Genomic DNA, 17,589 nt, shown 5'->3' on the forward strand with positions numbered 1-17,589 from the left:
GGTAGACACTCAAGAAAAAGTTGTTGGATGAATGAGTTTTTGGGAATTTGGAGAGGCTGTAGTAGAACTTGCTCACTACGTGCCATTTTGAATCAGAAGTTGGTAGCGTTGTTTATAACAGTGAACTTGAATCAACCTACATGTCAAATAGCAGGGCTTTGTTGAATGTGAACAGCACATCATATGCTGGAATGCCCTGTCCTTGTGCAAATCATATTGTGCAATCCTCTTGATGGGGGAAATATTTACTTACATTGTTGGAATGAAAAAAAGAGCATTACAAAATGTATATACAGTATGATCTCAAATATAGATGTGTGTGCAGAGAAAAACTGAAAGTAAGGTTGAAAAGCATGGTCCAGCTCTTTGGGGTCTGCCGCGGAAACAAGATGACGAAGGGGATGTCATCGTTCAGAAAGCGTCGCAATATGATGCACACGTTGTGCCGCCACTGTGGCTCTAAGGCCTACCACCTTCAGAAGTCCACCTGCGGCAAGTGTGGCTACCCTGCCAAGCGGAAGAGAAAGTATAACTGGAGTGCCAAGGCTAAAAGACGGAATACCACTGGGACGGGTCGAATGAGGCACCTAAAAATTGTATACCGCAGATTCAGGCATGGATTCCGTGAAGGAACGACACCTAAGCCCAAGAGGGCAGCTGTTGCAGCATCCAGTTCATCTTAAGGATTTCAACGACTAGTCAAAATAAACGTTCTGGTTTTAAAAAGTAAAAAAAAAAAAAAAAAGAAAAGAAAGAAAAGCATGGTCCATTATCACTGATGATTCTTTGCATTCAAAGCCCAAGAGGAAGGGAGGAAGGGCACCTGGCTGGCTCAGTCCATAAGAGCATGCAACTCTTGAGCTCAGGTTTGTGAAATTGAGCCCCATGTTGGGTGTAGAGATTACTTAAAAAAAATTAAAATTTAAAAAGTCCAAGAAGATATGTCTGTTTGGCAGATCCCAGGTGATGTGTTCAGTCTTGCTGCAGGAGACGCTGGGAAAGTGAAGGTCAGTAATGATTAGCTCTGCTTTGTGCTAACACTTATGTGAGCATGGGGTTCTCAAGACAAACAGGTTCGGGTGCTGATCTACCAAGAGGGATTATTGGTAAAAGAAAGGAAGAAAAGTGTTAGGAGTGGGTTTGGTCAATTCAGTTCAACAACTATTTCCAGACTGAAACTATTTCTAGACTGATTAAAGATCTAGAAATTCTTTAAAACATTTAAAGCAAAATGTGGAAGACTATCTGTTTTTTTTTTTTTTATCATAGAGGTAATGAAGGATTTTCTATCTTTTTATTTTTATGTTTTTTAAAGATTTATTTATTTATTTTTGATAGACATAGAGAGAGACAGAGACAGAGACAGAGACACAGGAGGAGAGAGAAGCGGGCTTCATGCCGGGAGCCGACGCGGGACTCGATCCCGGGACTCCAGGATCGCGCCCTGGGCCAAAGGCAGGCGCTAAACCACTGAGCCACCCAGGGACCCCCTTTCTATCTTTTTAAAAGCATTTTATTTATTTATTCATGAGAGACATAGAGAGAGAGGCAGAGACATAGGCAGAGGGAGAAGCAGGCTCTCTACAGGGAGCCCGATGTGAGACTCAATCCCAGGACCCCGGGATCACACCCTGAGCCAAAGGCAAATGCTCAACCACTGAGCCACCCAGGCATCCCAGTAGTGAAAGATTTTCAACATCAAATATGAAGAGCATAAACTAGAACGGGGAAAAAAAAAACCCTGCTAAATTCAATGATATTAAATGTTAAACCTTTGTTATCAAAAAGCACCATAAGGCAAAAAGATGAGTCAAGATTGGGAGAAGACATTTGTGCCCATATAACTAACAAAAGATTAGTGTTTAGAATATTTAAAATAATTTCTACAGATGAGTAAGAAAGAGGAAAAACAACCCAATAGAAAAAAGTCCCCAGAATATTGTTTTAGTTATTTGTTGCTACATAAATTACCCCCAAATGGTAGTTTTAAAACAATGAAGGCTTATTGTCTTACAGAAAGTCAGGAATTCAGGGGTCTCTCAGCTGGGTAGTTCTAGAAGGCAAGATGTCTCCGAGGCTGGAGTCATCCATATTGTTCTCACTGCCAAATTCATTCATGTAGCTGCTTTCATGGAGACCTCAGTTCCTTGCCATGTGGGCCTCCCCAAAGGGATCCTCACAGCATGGCAGTTGGCTTCTCCCACATGGAGTGATCCAAGGGAAAGAGAGTAACTAAGATAGAAACTGCAGTGTCTTTTACAACTTAATCTTAAAAGTGACGTAACAATGCTTTTGCCATACTCCATTAACCTCACAGACCAGCCCGGGGCACAGTTTGGGAGGAGACCACACAAGGGTGTGGACACTCGGCAGAGATTATTGGTGCCATCTTGGAGGCTGGCTTAGCACAGTTACAACACAGCTCCTAGAAGAAGAAACTCCAAACAACCAACACACTTGTGAGAAGATGCCCCCTGTCACTGATATCCAGGAGAATACAAATTAAAAGATTGAGGAACTATTTCATAATCCAAACTTTTGGCAGCTGTTAGAAGATCTGACAATTTCAAATGTTGGTGAGAATGGGGGAAGAAAGGAACTCTAGTCCTGGCAGGAATATACATTGGAACTAACTGGTACTTGTAAAGCAGTCCAGGAACATATATTTGAAGATGCTCACACCCTATGACACAGCAATTCCCTTTCAACAAGGGATATATATATTTTTTAAGGTGAGATTATGAAAGAGTTAAAATGAACGAATTAGATCTCTATGTATGGATATGGATATAGTTCAAAAACACAGTATTGATGAGTCCTGGGAAGACACAGACATGCAGTGTTACTTATGCAAATATATATATGCTGAAAGCACAAAATGTAGAGGCACCGGGGGGGCTTGGTAGGTTAAGCATCTGCCTTTGGCTCAGGTCATGATCTTGAGGTCCTGGGATCGAGCCCCATGTTGGGCTCCTTGCTCAGTGGGGAGCTGCTTCTTCCTCTCCTTCCGCCCCTACACTCTGCTCTTGCTGTATCATGCTTTCTCTCAAATAAATAAGTAAAATCTTAAAAAATACATAAAAGTACAAATGCAAAGGAATGATGTACTCTTCCTTTTGGAGGTGGGAAGGGGATGAGAATGGGCCTTGAATTGTGTTTGAGACATCCTATTTCCTCTAAAAAAACAACCAACCAACCAACCAACCAAAAATCTTTGAGACAAATATGACTAACCACTAACAACTGTTTTGTCTTAGTAGTGGGTACATGGATGCAAGCATGATCTTAGAAATACTCCGCAACTGACAGCCCCTGCGTATCGACCACTCAGAACAGGCACAGAGTGTAGGGCTGGAGTCCCATCCCGAGGTCCCAGCCTTTGCATCAGCTGCTGGACTGTCAGTTGGTCCTTGAGAAAGACCTGATGACATGTAAATTCCCACCAGAGCTGCTAGGTAGGTTCCTAGATAAGTACTTCTCAGGTTGAAGGCATGCCTAGTAGATCGCCAGGGGACCTACTTCTTGGCTGTCTTCTCTTCAAGGGTTTCATCTGTGACTTGGATGAGAACAGCAGAGACACTGAGTCAGATTTGCAGGTGATGCAAAATCAGAATGGATGAGCATATGTGACTGAACCTCAAAACTCTTCAACCTCATACTTTACTCTTAAGAGGTGAGATCGAATCTTTAATGTAGTTATCATCTCAACAAGTGAGAAAGAGACACTAGAGCCAATTAAATAAAATTAAAGAGGTATAAATACAGTATCTCACTTGGTTTAAAATCAACGACTACTTATAGACACCTGGCTTGGCGGGCTATCATGTGAAAAATCCAGGAGTCTTAAAGCCTTTTATAAAAGTCTTAAATCCAGGAAAGGCAGTTATGGGATGGAGTGACTCCATGTTTTCTTTGCATGGGAGTGGTTTTCCTCCCACAAAGCAGGAAAAAATATTTTATCATGGGAGTATAAACCTAGGGAGTATAGGTTTCTTTAAAAGCCTTACAAGAAAACACATATTTTAAAAAATATTTTATTTATTTATTCCTGAGAGGCACAGAGAGAGAGAGAGAGGCAGAGACACAGGCAGAGGGAGAAGCAGGCTCCCTGAAGGGAACCCGATGCGGAACTTGATCCCAGGATCCTGGGATCATGCCCTGAGCCAAAGGCAGACGCTCAACCACTGAGGCACCCAGGTGTCCTAAAAATATATCTTTCGAACTAGCAATTCAAACTCTGGAATTTTTAAAAAATATTTTATTTATTTGTTTGTTTACTTGAAAGAGAGAGAGCACTTGCACAAGGAGGGTGGGGGAGAGGGTGAGGGAGAGAATCCCAAGCCAACTTTGAGCCAAGTGCGGAGCCTGACGCGGGGCTTGATCCCAAGACCCTGAGATCATGACTTGTGCCAAAACCAATAGTGGGATGCTTAACCAACTGAGCCACCCAGGTGTCCTCCAACTTCTTGGAATTTTTAAGAAATCATCAGTTATGCTAAGTTAGAGAAATGTAAATACTGTATGATATGGCTTATGTGCAGAATCTAAAAAAGCCAAGCTCAGAGTGGTGGTTATCAGGCACTACAGAGTTGGGGAAATGGAGAGATAGTGGCCAAAGGGTGCAAATTTCTGATTATAGGATTAACAAGTTCTGGAGAGGCAATGTGAAAAAAAAAAAGTGGTCATTTATGTAATTAGGGAAGAGACTAGAAGAAACAATGATCCTATTATAACTTTCATGTTCCCCTGGTGGGGGTCACATTTTAAGAGTTCAGAGCAGTGGTACCGGGACATTGACAAAATTGGAAATTATGTTCGACAACTAACTGGTGAGAGACCGGGGGCTGTTTATCCTAGTAAATCAACAAATAAGGGAAAGTGTCTTGTCCTCAAACAATTGAATATCCATCATAGGCAGGACATTGGCTCAATGTTGCTCCAGGAAACAGGAAAGATTTGCCTCAGAAAACAGTAAAAGGGTAGAAGTTACAAAGAGCAGAGAGCTGAGCTTGCTCTAGGGAGCAACTTTCTAACAACGAGGGATTGTTACTATGGCCATAATGAGTTGAATCCGCCAGGGTTCCTTGTTTGCCAACAATAGAAACAGACTCCAGTTAACCTATGCAAGAAAAAAACAATTATTGGATGATTTGAAGTGTCTCATAGCAAAGAGCCTGGGGAAACAGTCTTAAAAAAATGAAAGAATATTCTGAGTCATACGTAGGGTGTTATGCAGAAACCGGTGGTAATTTTCATCCAAGAATATTAAGGATGTACCTCTGAAAACTCTCTGGTGTCCTCTTCACTATCTGATACAGTTTCACTATCCATGAATTAAATGAAGCTTTTCTGGGAGCGCCTGGGAGGCTCAGTGGGTTGAGCATCTGCCTTAGGCTCAGGTCATGATCTTAGGGTCCTGGGATCAAGCCCCACGTCAGGCTCCCTGCTTAGTGGGGGAGTCTGCTTCTCCATCTCCCTCTGCCCCTCCTCATGTGTGCTGTCTCTCTCACTCACTCTCTCAAATAAATAAATAAAATCTTAAAAAAAAATAAACAAATCTTTGGTGAATCCAGACCTTTTGTTATACTCTGCATCTTCTGGATATTTGATTAGGTCCAATGGGTTTTGAAATCCGAAAGCCACTTTTCATGTAAATGGGTACTTCTGTTTCTCCTTTCCCAAGGTTCTGCTTCTAAATATTCACAGATGTTCCCTAGTGTCATGTTTTGGGGTTTGGTGAACAAGTTCATGTTTGCCCTCAAAACTCCTTTCTTTTTTTCTTTTATTTTTTTAAGATTTTATTTATTTATTCATGAGAGACACATACAGAGAGGCAGAGACACAGGCAGAGGGAGAAGCAGGCTCCCTGTGGGGAGGCTGATGTGGGACTCAATCCTAGGACCCCGGGATCACGCCCTGAGCCCAAGGCAGATGCCCAACCACTGAGCAACCGAGGTACCCCTCAAAACTCCTTTCATTTTGAAAATTGCAAAATTTCCCCAAACCCCAGGTTTGTGAGCCTGTGGAATGATCTTTCCTAGGAAAAGCAGTTATGGGATGGAGTGACTCCATGTTTTCTTTGCATGGGAGTGGTTTTCCTCCCACACATCAGAGCATCATGTAGCTAGAACAAAACTTGAGTGGAAGGCAAGACGTGGAGAATAAGGAACCAAAGGGAGAAAGGAATCAATTCACAATTCCTACACCATACCAGGCATCTCCTGGGCACTTGTGTAGGCAGGATCCCTAGCATAAGCACAGACATTGACTGAATCAGATTAAAGCAGGAAAAAAACACATAATTTTGAGGCTCTTGGGTAGTGTACAGAATTCTCAGAAAGATTAGATAACCAGACAGAGCAAATAGGCAGAAATGAAATGGGGCTTCGCAGTCAGAGAAGCAAAAAGCTTGCCACAGAACTGGTTCAGTTAAAGAAAAAAGAAAAGAAAAGAAAAGAAAAGAAAAGAAAAGAAAAGAAAAGAAAAGAAAAGAAAAGAAAAGAAAAAAATAAAGGTGCTGGCCGCTGGGGCACTCCTGTGCCAGCACCTTTAAGCTCTAGAGGCCAGAGCTCACACTGCTGACTCTTCTGGCCTGGACACTGAACACCAAGTTTGGCATCACCATCACTTGTATGTGGCCATCACTCTCAGCCCCACCCCAGGCCTCTCTCCTAGTTTTAATTCCCCTCTGCACTCTCATTTAAAGCTAGGAGCATGAGCAGGATGCCTGGGTGGCTCAGTGGTTGAGCGTTGGCCTTTGGCTCAGGGTGTGATCCCAGGGTCCTGAGATCGAGTTCCACATCGGGCTCCCCATAGGGAGCCTGCTTCTCCTTCTGCCTGTGTCTCTGCCTCACTCTCTGTGTCTTTCATGAATAAATAAATAAAATATATTTAAAAATTAAAAAATAAAAATTTATCAATCAATCAATCAATAGAGCTAGGAGCGTGAGCATCTAATTGGCGGGGTGGAGGTCAATCCACCAATGTCCACATTAGCACTTGACATATTTTTCCAATCCAATTGTCTTAGGTACCCCATGAGTGGGTATTTCCTCCATCTTTTCAGTGGCTGAATGGAGGTTCAGATAGGAACAGAGTTGAACTGAGGTCAGGCAGTGAGTGAGCGACCTAACAAGGGCTAGAACACTGACCTCCTCCCTTTTCTATTATACCACGATGTCTCCTACCCACTGGGCACTGAACTGAGCCCTGGACACAGCAATTCTACAAATTAGGCATTATTATAGCCATTTCACAAATCGGGAGATGGAAGGTTACTCAAGGTTCTCCGTTCATAACTGACGGGGACTGAGATCGAGTTGTGGAAGGCAAGACGTGTAGAATAAGGAGCCAAAGTCAAAGTCAATCCTTGGCCACTACTCTGTATTGACTCTTGGAGAAAGAAAAGTTGCATGAGTCTTCTCTTTCTTATGCTTTTATTTTTTGTCAGGCAAGTCTGGGGGTCACACCAAGTGAGCCCCTCTTGCCCAGACATCCATCTCACCCAGTAGTGCCCTCACCCCTCCGTCACCTAAGATTGGAAGCCCAGAGCATTCTCAACTCCTGGCTTCTCACTTCACATATGATGAGTTGCCAACTTCTTTTTCACACGTAAGGGTGTCTTCAATTTCTCCTCTTGCTTCGGGCTCATGGCCACATCTCCAATCCAGGTCTGATGACTTTATGCCAGTAATCTTTTTTTTTTTTTTTGAGAGAGAGAGTGAGAGTATGAGCAATGGGGGAAGGGCAGGTGGAGAGAGAGAGAGAGAGATGGAGAGAGAGAATCTTAAGCAGTTTCCATGCTCAGTGCAGAGCCTGATGTGGGGCTCAATCTTATGACCCTGATATGATCTGAACCAACATCAAGAGTCAGAGGCTTACCCGACTGAGCCACCCAGGCGTCCCTATGCCAGGAATCTTGCACTGTCTTCCCACTTGGTTTCCTTGTCTTCACAGTCTTCCCGGAGCCCATCTGCATGCTGGCAGCGAGGTCTTCATGGTGGGCATCATGGTTGACTCTCCACTATCATTCATCTCAGGTGGTCCAAGTCAGCCCTGGCAAATGCCTCTATCTTCTGAAGGGGCCACATGACCCAATGAGACCTGGGGAGGGGTATCTGCTGGGGGGATGCCTCAGGATTTGGTTGTGCCTGAATGTGACACTAGCCATTTTACATTTTTCAAATGCAAGACTAAAGTGATAACTAGTGTTTGCACAGTGGAGATGCAGAAATATCAGGGGTCTTTGGGGGATTGATTACTCTATGCCTGTAGCCTGCCTACCCCTGAATTTTGGATTAGGTGAGATAATGAATGTCCTTATTGTTTATGCTGGGTTTAGTTGGGTTATTTGCACCTGAAAGCACTTAGTTAATATGAATCTAGTGGTTCCCCTCCTCTGTGGCTTTGCCTCGCCTTTGGAATCAGGGCCACACTCTTTACCGTGACTTGTGAAGCCCCTGGTGGGCTCATGACCCACGCATCAGCCCCTGGGCCTTAGAACCTCCTAACCACTTTCCCTGGGCCCTCAGTGATTACACAATCCTGCCTCCTCGTCCCTTAAAACATCCTGCACATCTATGCTGTTTCTCCTCTAGAATGTTCTTTTTTGCTTTCTCCATCTACCAAACTTCTTTTCATCTTCCAGGATCAGCTCAAGTGATGACTGCTCTTTGAAGTGTTTCCCTAATCCCTAGGCAGAATTAAGGAATCGCTTAAGTGTCTCTGAGCACTTTGTGTCTGTGTTCTGGTGCTTTCTGCCTCCTTACTGCACAACCACAGGCACTTATATTCCTGCTCTTCTGCTGAACCATGGGCTTCTTAAAGACAAGGGCTACATTTCATCCACCTTGTTGCTCCAGTATCTTACGCAGGTGATGATTCTGTGTGTACTTGTGAAATTTTGTTTTAAAGATTTATTTACTTATTTGAGAGAGTGAGATTGCAGGTGCATGAGGGGCATAGGGGTGGAGGTGGGGGTGAGCAGAGATTGCAAGCAAGTGGAGGGAGGGGCAGAGGCAGAGGGAGAGAAGCAGATTCCCCACTGAACATGGAACCTGACATGGGGCTCCATCTCATAACCCTGAGATCATGACCTGAGCCAAAATCACCCCACCCATGTGCCCCTGTACTAATGACATTTTTGTTGAAAAATCCTTGTTCATTCAGATTGTGGATAACTTGGCATATGGCTATTAATCATTTATTTTTATTAAAAAATTGAGCAATACGATCAATAATAATGTCTTGAGGACTTTGCAGCTTAAGATACTTTTTTTTATTTTAAGACTTTATTTATTTATTCATGAGAGACACACAGAGGGAGAAGCAGGCTCCCTGCGGAGCGCCTGACTCAGGACTCAGTTCCAGGACCCCAGGATCACCATCTGAGCCAAAGGCAGATGCTCAACCACTGAGCCACTCAGGGGCCCCTAAGATGCTTTTTAATATACATTACCTCAATCCCCACATATTGGTACAACACCAATAGTATCCTCACTTCACAGATGAGGAAAGGGCACTCCCAATCAAAGTATATTTGTTGAGTCCTAATGATTTGCATAAAATGTTATGTAAGAGATAAGCTGTGGAGGGAGGTCACAAAAGGGTAAAGACCATAGTCTCTCTCTTCACAGAGCTTGCAATTTACTCGGGGAGATAAGAAATAGTGCAGAATATTTCAATTGTGAGAGACAAGAACAATGCTGCACAACAATGAAGAGATGTTGAAAGCAGTGATATATTCCATTAAAAAGAAGGATACAAAATATAAGTACCATAAAATTAAGATGGAAGATAACACTGTGGGCTTGCAGTAGAGGTCTGTGAACGATCTTCCAAAGAAGAATTGAACCAGGGACACCTGGCCGGCTCAGTCGGTAGAGCACGGGACACTTCATCTTGGGGTCATGAGTCTGAGCCTCACATTGGAGATAGAGATTACTTAAAAGAAAAAAAAAATTGAACCTAAATTTTAAGCACCAGTGGGATTTCACAAAATGGAAAAGGGAGAAAGTTATTCTATGTGAAAAGTGAAGGCTTACCACTGTGCAAGGAAGAGAAGATAATGGAAGCCTCAAGAAATGAATTAGAGTTTGGATGGATGGATGGACGAATGGATGGATGGATGAATGTTTAGATGATAGATAAAATAGGTGGGGGTGGGTAGATAAACGAATAGAGAATAAATAAATCCACAGGTCTTTGAAGCTGGGCTCATTTTACTGAGACTGTCTCCCAACACAGAAGCATGATGATGAGCTGTATTCTTTCTGTAGAGCAACTTGGCTTTACTTGTCCAGCCAAAAGGACTTGTGAGTATCCAAAATCACACTGAATTAAAACACTTGAATATGGTCAGAACTACAAGGACATGCCTGGGCTTAGGATGTAATCAGGTCAATGTGGCCTTTTAATGTTATGTGTGGGTGTGTTTTCTCACAAACACATGTGCAGAGACACGCACATAATTTTGGGGTTTTTCTTTTCCTTTTTACTGTGTCATGCCAAACTTTTGTTTTGACTGGATTATCACTTTCCAATTTCCCATGGGTGGGAGGCCAAAGCTCCATGAGTTGGCATAAATGAAATACTTGGACCCATAATAGTAATGGAAGTAAGTGTTTACTTAACTTGGGTAAAGGATACAATTCAGCTGGTTGGGTGAAAAGAATATTCCTGATGGGAAAGTGGTTTTGGCTCTTTGGTCCCATCCTTATTCCTGACAAAATCATGTCCTAGATTGCTGGGTTTGTGTGATCTGCATAAGATGGGAGTTGTGTCCTCCTCTGGCTTTTCATCCCTAACAACTGATGAAGCCATGTTATTAGCAGGAAAAATCTTTTATTTTTGCCTCCTCCACAGTGGAACCCATCATCTTCATTCCTGGGACTGACTTTCTGCTTGGGCCACAGAATTGGGGGCCATGCATCAGAACATTCCTCCAGCACAGTGGCTTTCCAGTCTAGGGTTTTTCCTATGGCGGACCTACCTCTGTCTAACCCAGTATTTAACCTCAGCTTAAAATGTGCCATTTCTCTGGGGTGCCTGGGTGGCTCAGTCAGTTGAGCAGCTGACTCTTGATTTTGGTTCAGGTCAGGATCTCAGCATCCTGGGGTTGAGACCTGTGTCTGGCTCTCTGCTCAGCAGGCAGTCTACTTGTCCCTCCCCCCTTTCCCCTGCTCATGCTCTCTCTCTCTAAAATAAATAATTAAAATCTTTTTTTTTAATGTGCCTTTTTTTTTCTCCATTTTCAAAAATGTCCCAGCCTAAAGTGTCTCGAGTAACCTTCAGTCCGAGGTCTTGTGGTTTCTCTTGTGCAGGTTTTTCCGGTAGACACTGTTGTTTACCTACACGAGGCATTTCTGGTGCCCTTCTTCCTCTTGCTGCCTCCAACTATGAAAGCTGGGAATCCAAATACAGAATTTTCCCCATCTTCCTTGAGTTAGGTGTGGCCATGTGATCTGGTTTGGGTCGAAGATCAGAAAAGGTTATCCTCTTGGGACTTCTGAGAAAATTTGTCTTCCTGATATAAGGAACAAGTCGAGAGCTCACTGTTCTTGTCTTTTCCTCCTTTATCCATATTGGATGCAGAAGTGAGATCTGGAGCTAGGACAGCCATCCCAAGATCATGATGCTGCAAGCATGTGGAAGAAAAGCCAACACAGTAAGAATAGAAGACTAAAAAGATAGGGACACCTGGATAGCTCAGCGGTTGAGCATCTGCCTTTGGCTCAGGGAGTGACCTGGGATCGAGTCCCACATTGGGCTCCCCGCAGGGAACCTGCTTCTCCCTCTGCCTGTATCTCTGCCTCTCTTTCTGTGTCTCTCATGAATAAATAAATAAAAATCTCAAAAAAAAAAAAAAGAAAACTAAGAAGATAAAGAGAGCTAGAATGGCACAGTTCAGCTGTCAGACCAATAGAGAGACCACTTTCTAAAAATGTCCACATCCTTTACATCTTTGTTAAGTCATCTGATACTTGCAGCCAAACACATACATAATGTGTGGTCTGGCCATGCTTGGCTGAAGGATGGCGATGAGCAACAAGAAGGTGGGAATGCGGATCCCAGAGCCAGACCCTGGAAAGAACCAAGGGTGTGGGAAGTCAAAAACCTGGGGAATGGTTGATGAAAGGATTCTTTCTTTTTTAAATACTTTATTTAATTATTTGAGAGAGAGCGAGCAAGCACAAGTAGCGGGGGTGGGGGGCGGGGAGAGGCGGGCAGAGGCAGGAGGAGAAGAAGACTCCTTTTTCAGCATGGAAGCCGATATGGGGCTTCATCCCAGGACTCCAAGATCATGATCTCAGCTGAAGGCAGACACTTAATTGATGGAGCCACCACCCAGGCACCCCTGATAAAAGGATTCTTCTGACCATCTTCCTATTTCAGTGTCCCTAATTTCTGCATCTTCAAATACCTCTTGACTTGAGTTGCAATGCATTAAATCTCTTTTATAGGAAATTCAAGATACTGTTGCGGCAAACGCCACCTGTGCCTCCCTCAGTAGCAAGTTAAAAATTTTCCTTTCCCTGAATCAGGTTCCATGAGGGTATAGATTTCTGGCTGTTTTTCTCAGCATTTTATTCTCAGGTTCCCGAACAGTGCCTTGTATGTAGTAGGTGCTCATTAAATATTTGTTGAATGAGTGAATTATTGAGACGTTGCCTGAAGAGGCTGTTGTTAACTTGAAAGCAAAAGGTTTGGCAAATTAAAAACTGTGAGGTTTAGGGGGCGCCTGGGTGGCTCAGTCAATTGAGGGTCCAACTCTTGATTTCGGCTCAGGTTGTGATCTCAGGGTCATGAGATTTAGCCCTGCATCCAGCTCTGTGCTTAGCAGAGAGTTTCTTTCCCCCTCTCCCTCTGCGCCTCCCTACATCACTCTCTCCCCCCCACTCTCAAATAAATAAATAAATCTTTTAAAGAATCCCACAAAGCTATGAGGTTTGTGATCTGATCATTTGGTTTGATTGTGGATTTCACTTTGCTTCCTCTAAGGTCTTTAAAAATAATAGTCTTAAGGTCTGCATGTCACTAGATACCCTAAAATTAGTTGAAAAGGCAGCAGTTATAGAGAATGGGCTCAGAGAAAGTGACCACTCCCTGTGACCTCCCAGCCAAGTTCTACTGGACTTTGAGATGACTCCAAAATAAAGGAAGTCTAATTTAGGGATATTTCGAGGACAGAGCTCTGCATAGCCCACGTAGAGAACTTCTTTCATTTTATGTAATTGTACATGAACTGTAACGTACTTAGTCTTTAACAAGATGGTCCAAAACTAACTGTCCAGCCTTCTGTCCACCTCCTTTCCTGTGAGTAGTTTGACCTTGCATCTGACCTTCTCCTAGTCAACCTTCAAGACCCAGGGTGGACTTTCCCAACACCCCCCACTGCCTGTATAGGGTTAACTGCTCTCATCCCAGGGACCCTACAGTCCCTCATTCCCACCTCCTCGACAGCAGCTTATCCAGCTGTCCCACATGCCAGGATTATGTCCTTCCCATCTTTTGCCTCTAATACACAGTGACGGTCATAGCTAATACTTACGGAAACTCGCTTTCATGCCAGAGTTCTAGGTGTTTTACATGGATTGACCCATTCACTCTTCCTAATAACCCCTAGATAAGTACTACTGATAACCCTATTTTATTTTATTTATGTTTAAAATATTTTATTTATTTACTCACAAGAGACACAGAGAGAGGCAGAGACAGGTAGAGAGAGAAGCAGGCTCCATGCGGGGGGCCCGATGCGGGGCTTGATCCCAGGACCCTGGGATCACACCCTGAGCCAAAGGCAGATAGATGCTCAACCACTGAGCCCCCCAGGTGCCCCAATAACCCCATTTTATAGACAAGGAAATTCAGGCCCAGGGTGGCTACGTTTTCCCTCCCAAGTGCATTGTATTAGGACATGGCTTGAATAGTGAAGGATGGACGACTCCAGTAGCTAACTTCATGAAGTCTGCAGATCCTTTGCTGAGCCACTACTGGGTGCTTGGAGCTGTCCTTGGTACTACCAGTGATGGAGGCTAGAATATGGCAGGAAGGGTACTGTCCTCATGGGGTTGACATTCCAGTCCCAGTGAGGGTAGTAAAGTCAACAGAGAAGTGAGAAAAAAAAATGAATGGGCCCACAGTTATAGAAATCAAGCAGGCCTGCTGCAATATTTTGGGCCTGAGGATGGGAAGAGGATGGGCCCCGCGACAGGGTGCTACTACTACAATACCACAGACAAGGCAGGCTGAAGATGAAGGGATCGCAGCGGGAAGCTTCACAAAACCTACTGGGCAGAGATCAGTCTGAACCATGAAAGGAAAAACGAAAGAGGGGAGAGCGGAAAAGAGCGACAGGGGTCTGAGGAGCACGCGTCCGCACTGCACAGAGAGAATAGGGTGGTTAAGAAAAGCCTTAAAACACTGGCAGGGCAGAAAGAGGAGCCAGTGGTAATGAAAGGGATTCTCACGAGTGCCTGGAAATAGGCTGGCGGTGATTGTACAGGCTAAGGCTTAAAAGGGCTTTGTTCTTCTGTCGAATAAGGAAAGCCATTGTGGGGCACAGGAAATAAGAAGCTTGTGCGTGTGTGTGTGTGTGTGAGAGAGAGAGAGAGAGAGAGAGAGAGAGAAACAAGGAGGGGAGAGAGAGAGAAAGGGACTGGGAGGACACCCCTACCCCAAATGCAGAATGATTGTCACTAGCAATCTTTTCTTTTTTTTAAAGGTTCTTATTTATTCATGAGACACAAAGAGAGAGGCAGAGACACAAGAGGCAGGGACACAGGCAGAGGGAGAAGCAGGCTCCCTGCTGGGAGCCCAATGTGGGACTCGATCCCAGGACCCTGGGGATCATGATCTGAGCTGAAGGCAGATGCTCAACCGCTGAGCCACCCAGGTGCCCTGTCATGAGCAATTCTGCACCCTGTAGTCACCCAAGGGGAAAGGCTGGAACCGCCTCCACAGGGGACGTCCACCATCAAGACAGGTGGGGATGTTGAGTGCCGGACTCACAGCTCATGATTCTCTGTGAAGCACTATGACGCTGCCAGATCAGAAGCAGGGCATTGAGCACCGGCTTTGGGGGCCCAGAGGCCACCAGACAGGGGTCCAGGTGACAGGGAGGAGCAGGGACTGCCTGTAGCCCTGAGAATTTGACCCCAAGGCCTCCAGGTGAGAAGAGAGAACCAGTGAACGTGAGAGCACAGCACGGTTGTCCTGAGGGAGCCCTTGTGACCCCAGAGGCTGCAGGGGGTCCTGTTGTCTGGTTCAAGGGAAGACTAGAGAGTGACAGAGGGCTTCAGGGAACAGCGGGCTGGGATCTTCTGCCTTTCCTGATGTGGAAGGAAGGACCACGGAGTGTGGGCTCTAGAGTCACCCCCACGGCCAAATCCAGGCTCCCTCCCTTTCTGCAGGGTGGCTTTGGGCAAATTCTAACCTCTGCTTCTGCAAAGGTTCCACAAAGTGGGCACTGGACTGTCACCCTCATGGTGTTCTGGGGGGGGATCAAAAAGCTGAAAAGAACTTTATATGGAGGGCACCTGGGGGGCTCAGTGGTTGAGCGTCTGCCTTCGGCTCAGAGTATGATCTCAGGGTCCTGGGATCAAGTCCCACATCAGGGTCCCACAGGGAGTCTGCCTGTGTCTCTGCCTGTGTCTCTGCCCCTCTTTCTGTGTGTCTCTCATGAATAAATACAATCTTTAAAAAAAATAAAACTAATGGCATCCCTGGGTCTCAGCGGTTTAGGCTTGCCTTCCACCCAGGGCGTGATCCTGGGGTCCCGAGATCCAGTCCCATGTGGGGGTCCCTGCAGGGAGCCTGCTTCTTACTCTGCCTGTCTCTCTCTCTCTCTCTCTGTTTTTCATGAATAAATAAATAAAAATATTTTTAAAAAATTAAATTAAATGTAATTTAAATTAAAAATAACTTTATATAGAACATTGTAAACACTCAATAAACATAAATAATTGTTTTTGTTGGTATTACTCTTGGGATTGCTTGGCGCAGGGAGGGCACATGCTCTTCAGGATATACCATTTCCCCTTGTTCCTTAGTTTCAAGGGCAACCAGAGTTTTTCAGGGCAAGATGAAATCTAAGGACAAACCTTAATGTGACATCCCAGACTCCTCAGTTGCCACTTCCTTCCTCATTCCAGAGAAGTGGTGAGTCTCCAAGGGTGGGGTCACCTTGGGCTAATGTTCCCAGGAGGACTGCAAACAAGGAAGCCCAGTTTGTCACCCTTTCTCCAGGAGTTCTGAAGCCCGGGTGATAGTTATCACGGAAGGAACATTGTAACAGTCCTTGCCTGTCCCCGCCCCTCCCTGGCGCCCCCATGACATGATGCCACCTAGACTCTGCGCTGCCAGGACAACCATCCTCTCTCTGCTCACTGCTGAGTTTCTCCCTTGGCCCTAACCAGAGGAGTGGGGGTGGTGCTTGGAGCAGGAGGGGTGATTTGCATCACATTTGGAATTTTGGCTGCTTTTGTTAAGTGCCAGGGGGTTCCTGAAGGGCACTCACCCTCAAGAGGAAAAAACAAAAGGAAATATTCTGGGAATTCCCAGTTTGTCCTTGGCACCAGTAAGAATCTTAATGCTCTAGGAAGCTTCACTCAGCATCCCCATCTCCTCCACCCCACCCGCCCCCTTCCTCCTAACACCTTCCAACACTGGGAGCATCTGGGGCTGATTTGAGCCTGAAACAAGCTCCCAGAGGTTCCAATGGTTCTCTTGGGTCTGCCCTGAGGAGACAGTATGTATAAAGCAGGTGAGCTCAGATGGGGAGCTCAGGGCGCGTCTGAATCTCTCCCCAGTGTGTTGGCAGCCAGAGCCCTTTAGGGACCAGGGATTCCCCTGTGGGCCTTGTTCTCACTGGTCTTTCTTGGCTTCGCTGCTGCTCCCTGAAGATGTTACATGTGGCCATAATGGAAGCTGCCTCCCTGAAGTGTTGGGGAAGATAGAATGAGAATTTTTACCAAAAAAGGCTTAGGACGGTGCCTGGCACATGTAAGCGCTCAGTAAACATCAGCTATTTTCCATAGGATGCTCTTTGTTAGAAGTAAACTACTTTTGGGGTGCCTGGGTGGCTCAGGTCATGATCCTAGGGTCCTGGTCAGCGGGAGTCTGCTTCTCCCTCTCCCTCTGCCCTTCCCAGCCCCCCCCCCGCCCTGCTCATGCTCTCTTTCTATAAATTTTTTTTTTTAAATTTATGATAGTCACACAGAGAGAGAGAGGCAGAGACACAGGCAGAGGGAGAAGCAGGCTCCATGCACCGGGAGCCCGATGTGGGATTCGATCCTGGGTCTCCAGGATCGCGCCCTGGGCCAAAGGCAGGTGCCAAACTGCTGCGCCACCCAGGGATCCCCTGCTCTCTCTCTAATAAATAAATAAATCCTTTTTTAAAAAACTAAGAATCAACATTGATACATTACCAATAAATAAACTCGAGATTTTATTTAGATTTCACCAGTTTTTCCAGTAGTGACTTTTTTTTTTTTTTGGTTCTAAGATACAATCGTGGCTACTACACCACACTTAGTATATTTTGATTTTGAAAACAGGTATCTGCTAAGTCCTTTTATTAATTCTAATATT

General features: G+C 44.9%; 1 protein-coding gene across 1 annotated transcript; it reads left to right on the top strand.

Annotated features, from left to right (window-relative positions):
• Positions 1 to 389: 389 nt before the first annotated feature.
• Positions 390 to 739, top strand: LOC121500575 (60S ribosomal protein L37-like). The gene has a single exon (XM_041772389.1). It carries the CDS (start codon positions 390 to 392, stop codon positions 681 to 683), a length of 294 nt encoding a protein of 97 aa, XP_041628323.1. The 3' UTR covers positions 684 to 739.
• Positions 740 to 17,589: the final 16,850 nt, after the last annotated feature.

The sequence above is a fragment of the Vulpes lagopus genome, chromosome 10, assembly GCF_018345385.1.
Source record: "Vulpes lagopus strain Blue_001 chromosome 10, ASM1834538v1, whole genome shotgun sequence".
NCBI lineage: Eukaryota > Metazoa > Chordata > Mammalia > Carnivora > Canidae > Vulpes > Vulpes lagopus.

What these genes read in the sequence shown, in the direction of transcription:
- LOC121500575 (XM_041772389.1), top strand. Translation starts at nt 390, where the DNA reads ATGACGAAGGGGATGTCATCGTTCAGAAAGCGTCGCAATATGATGCAC.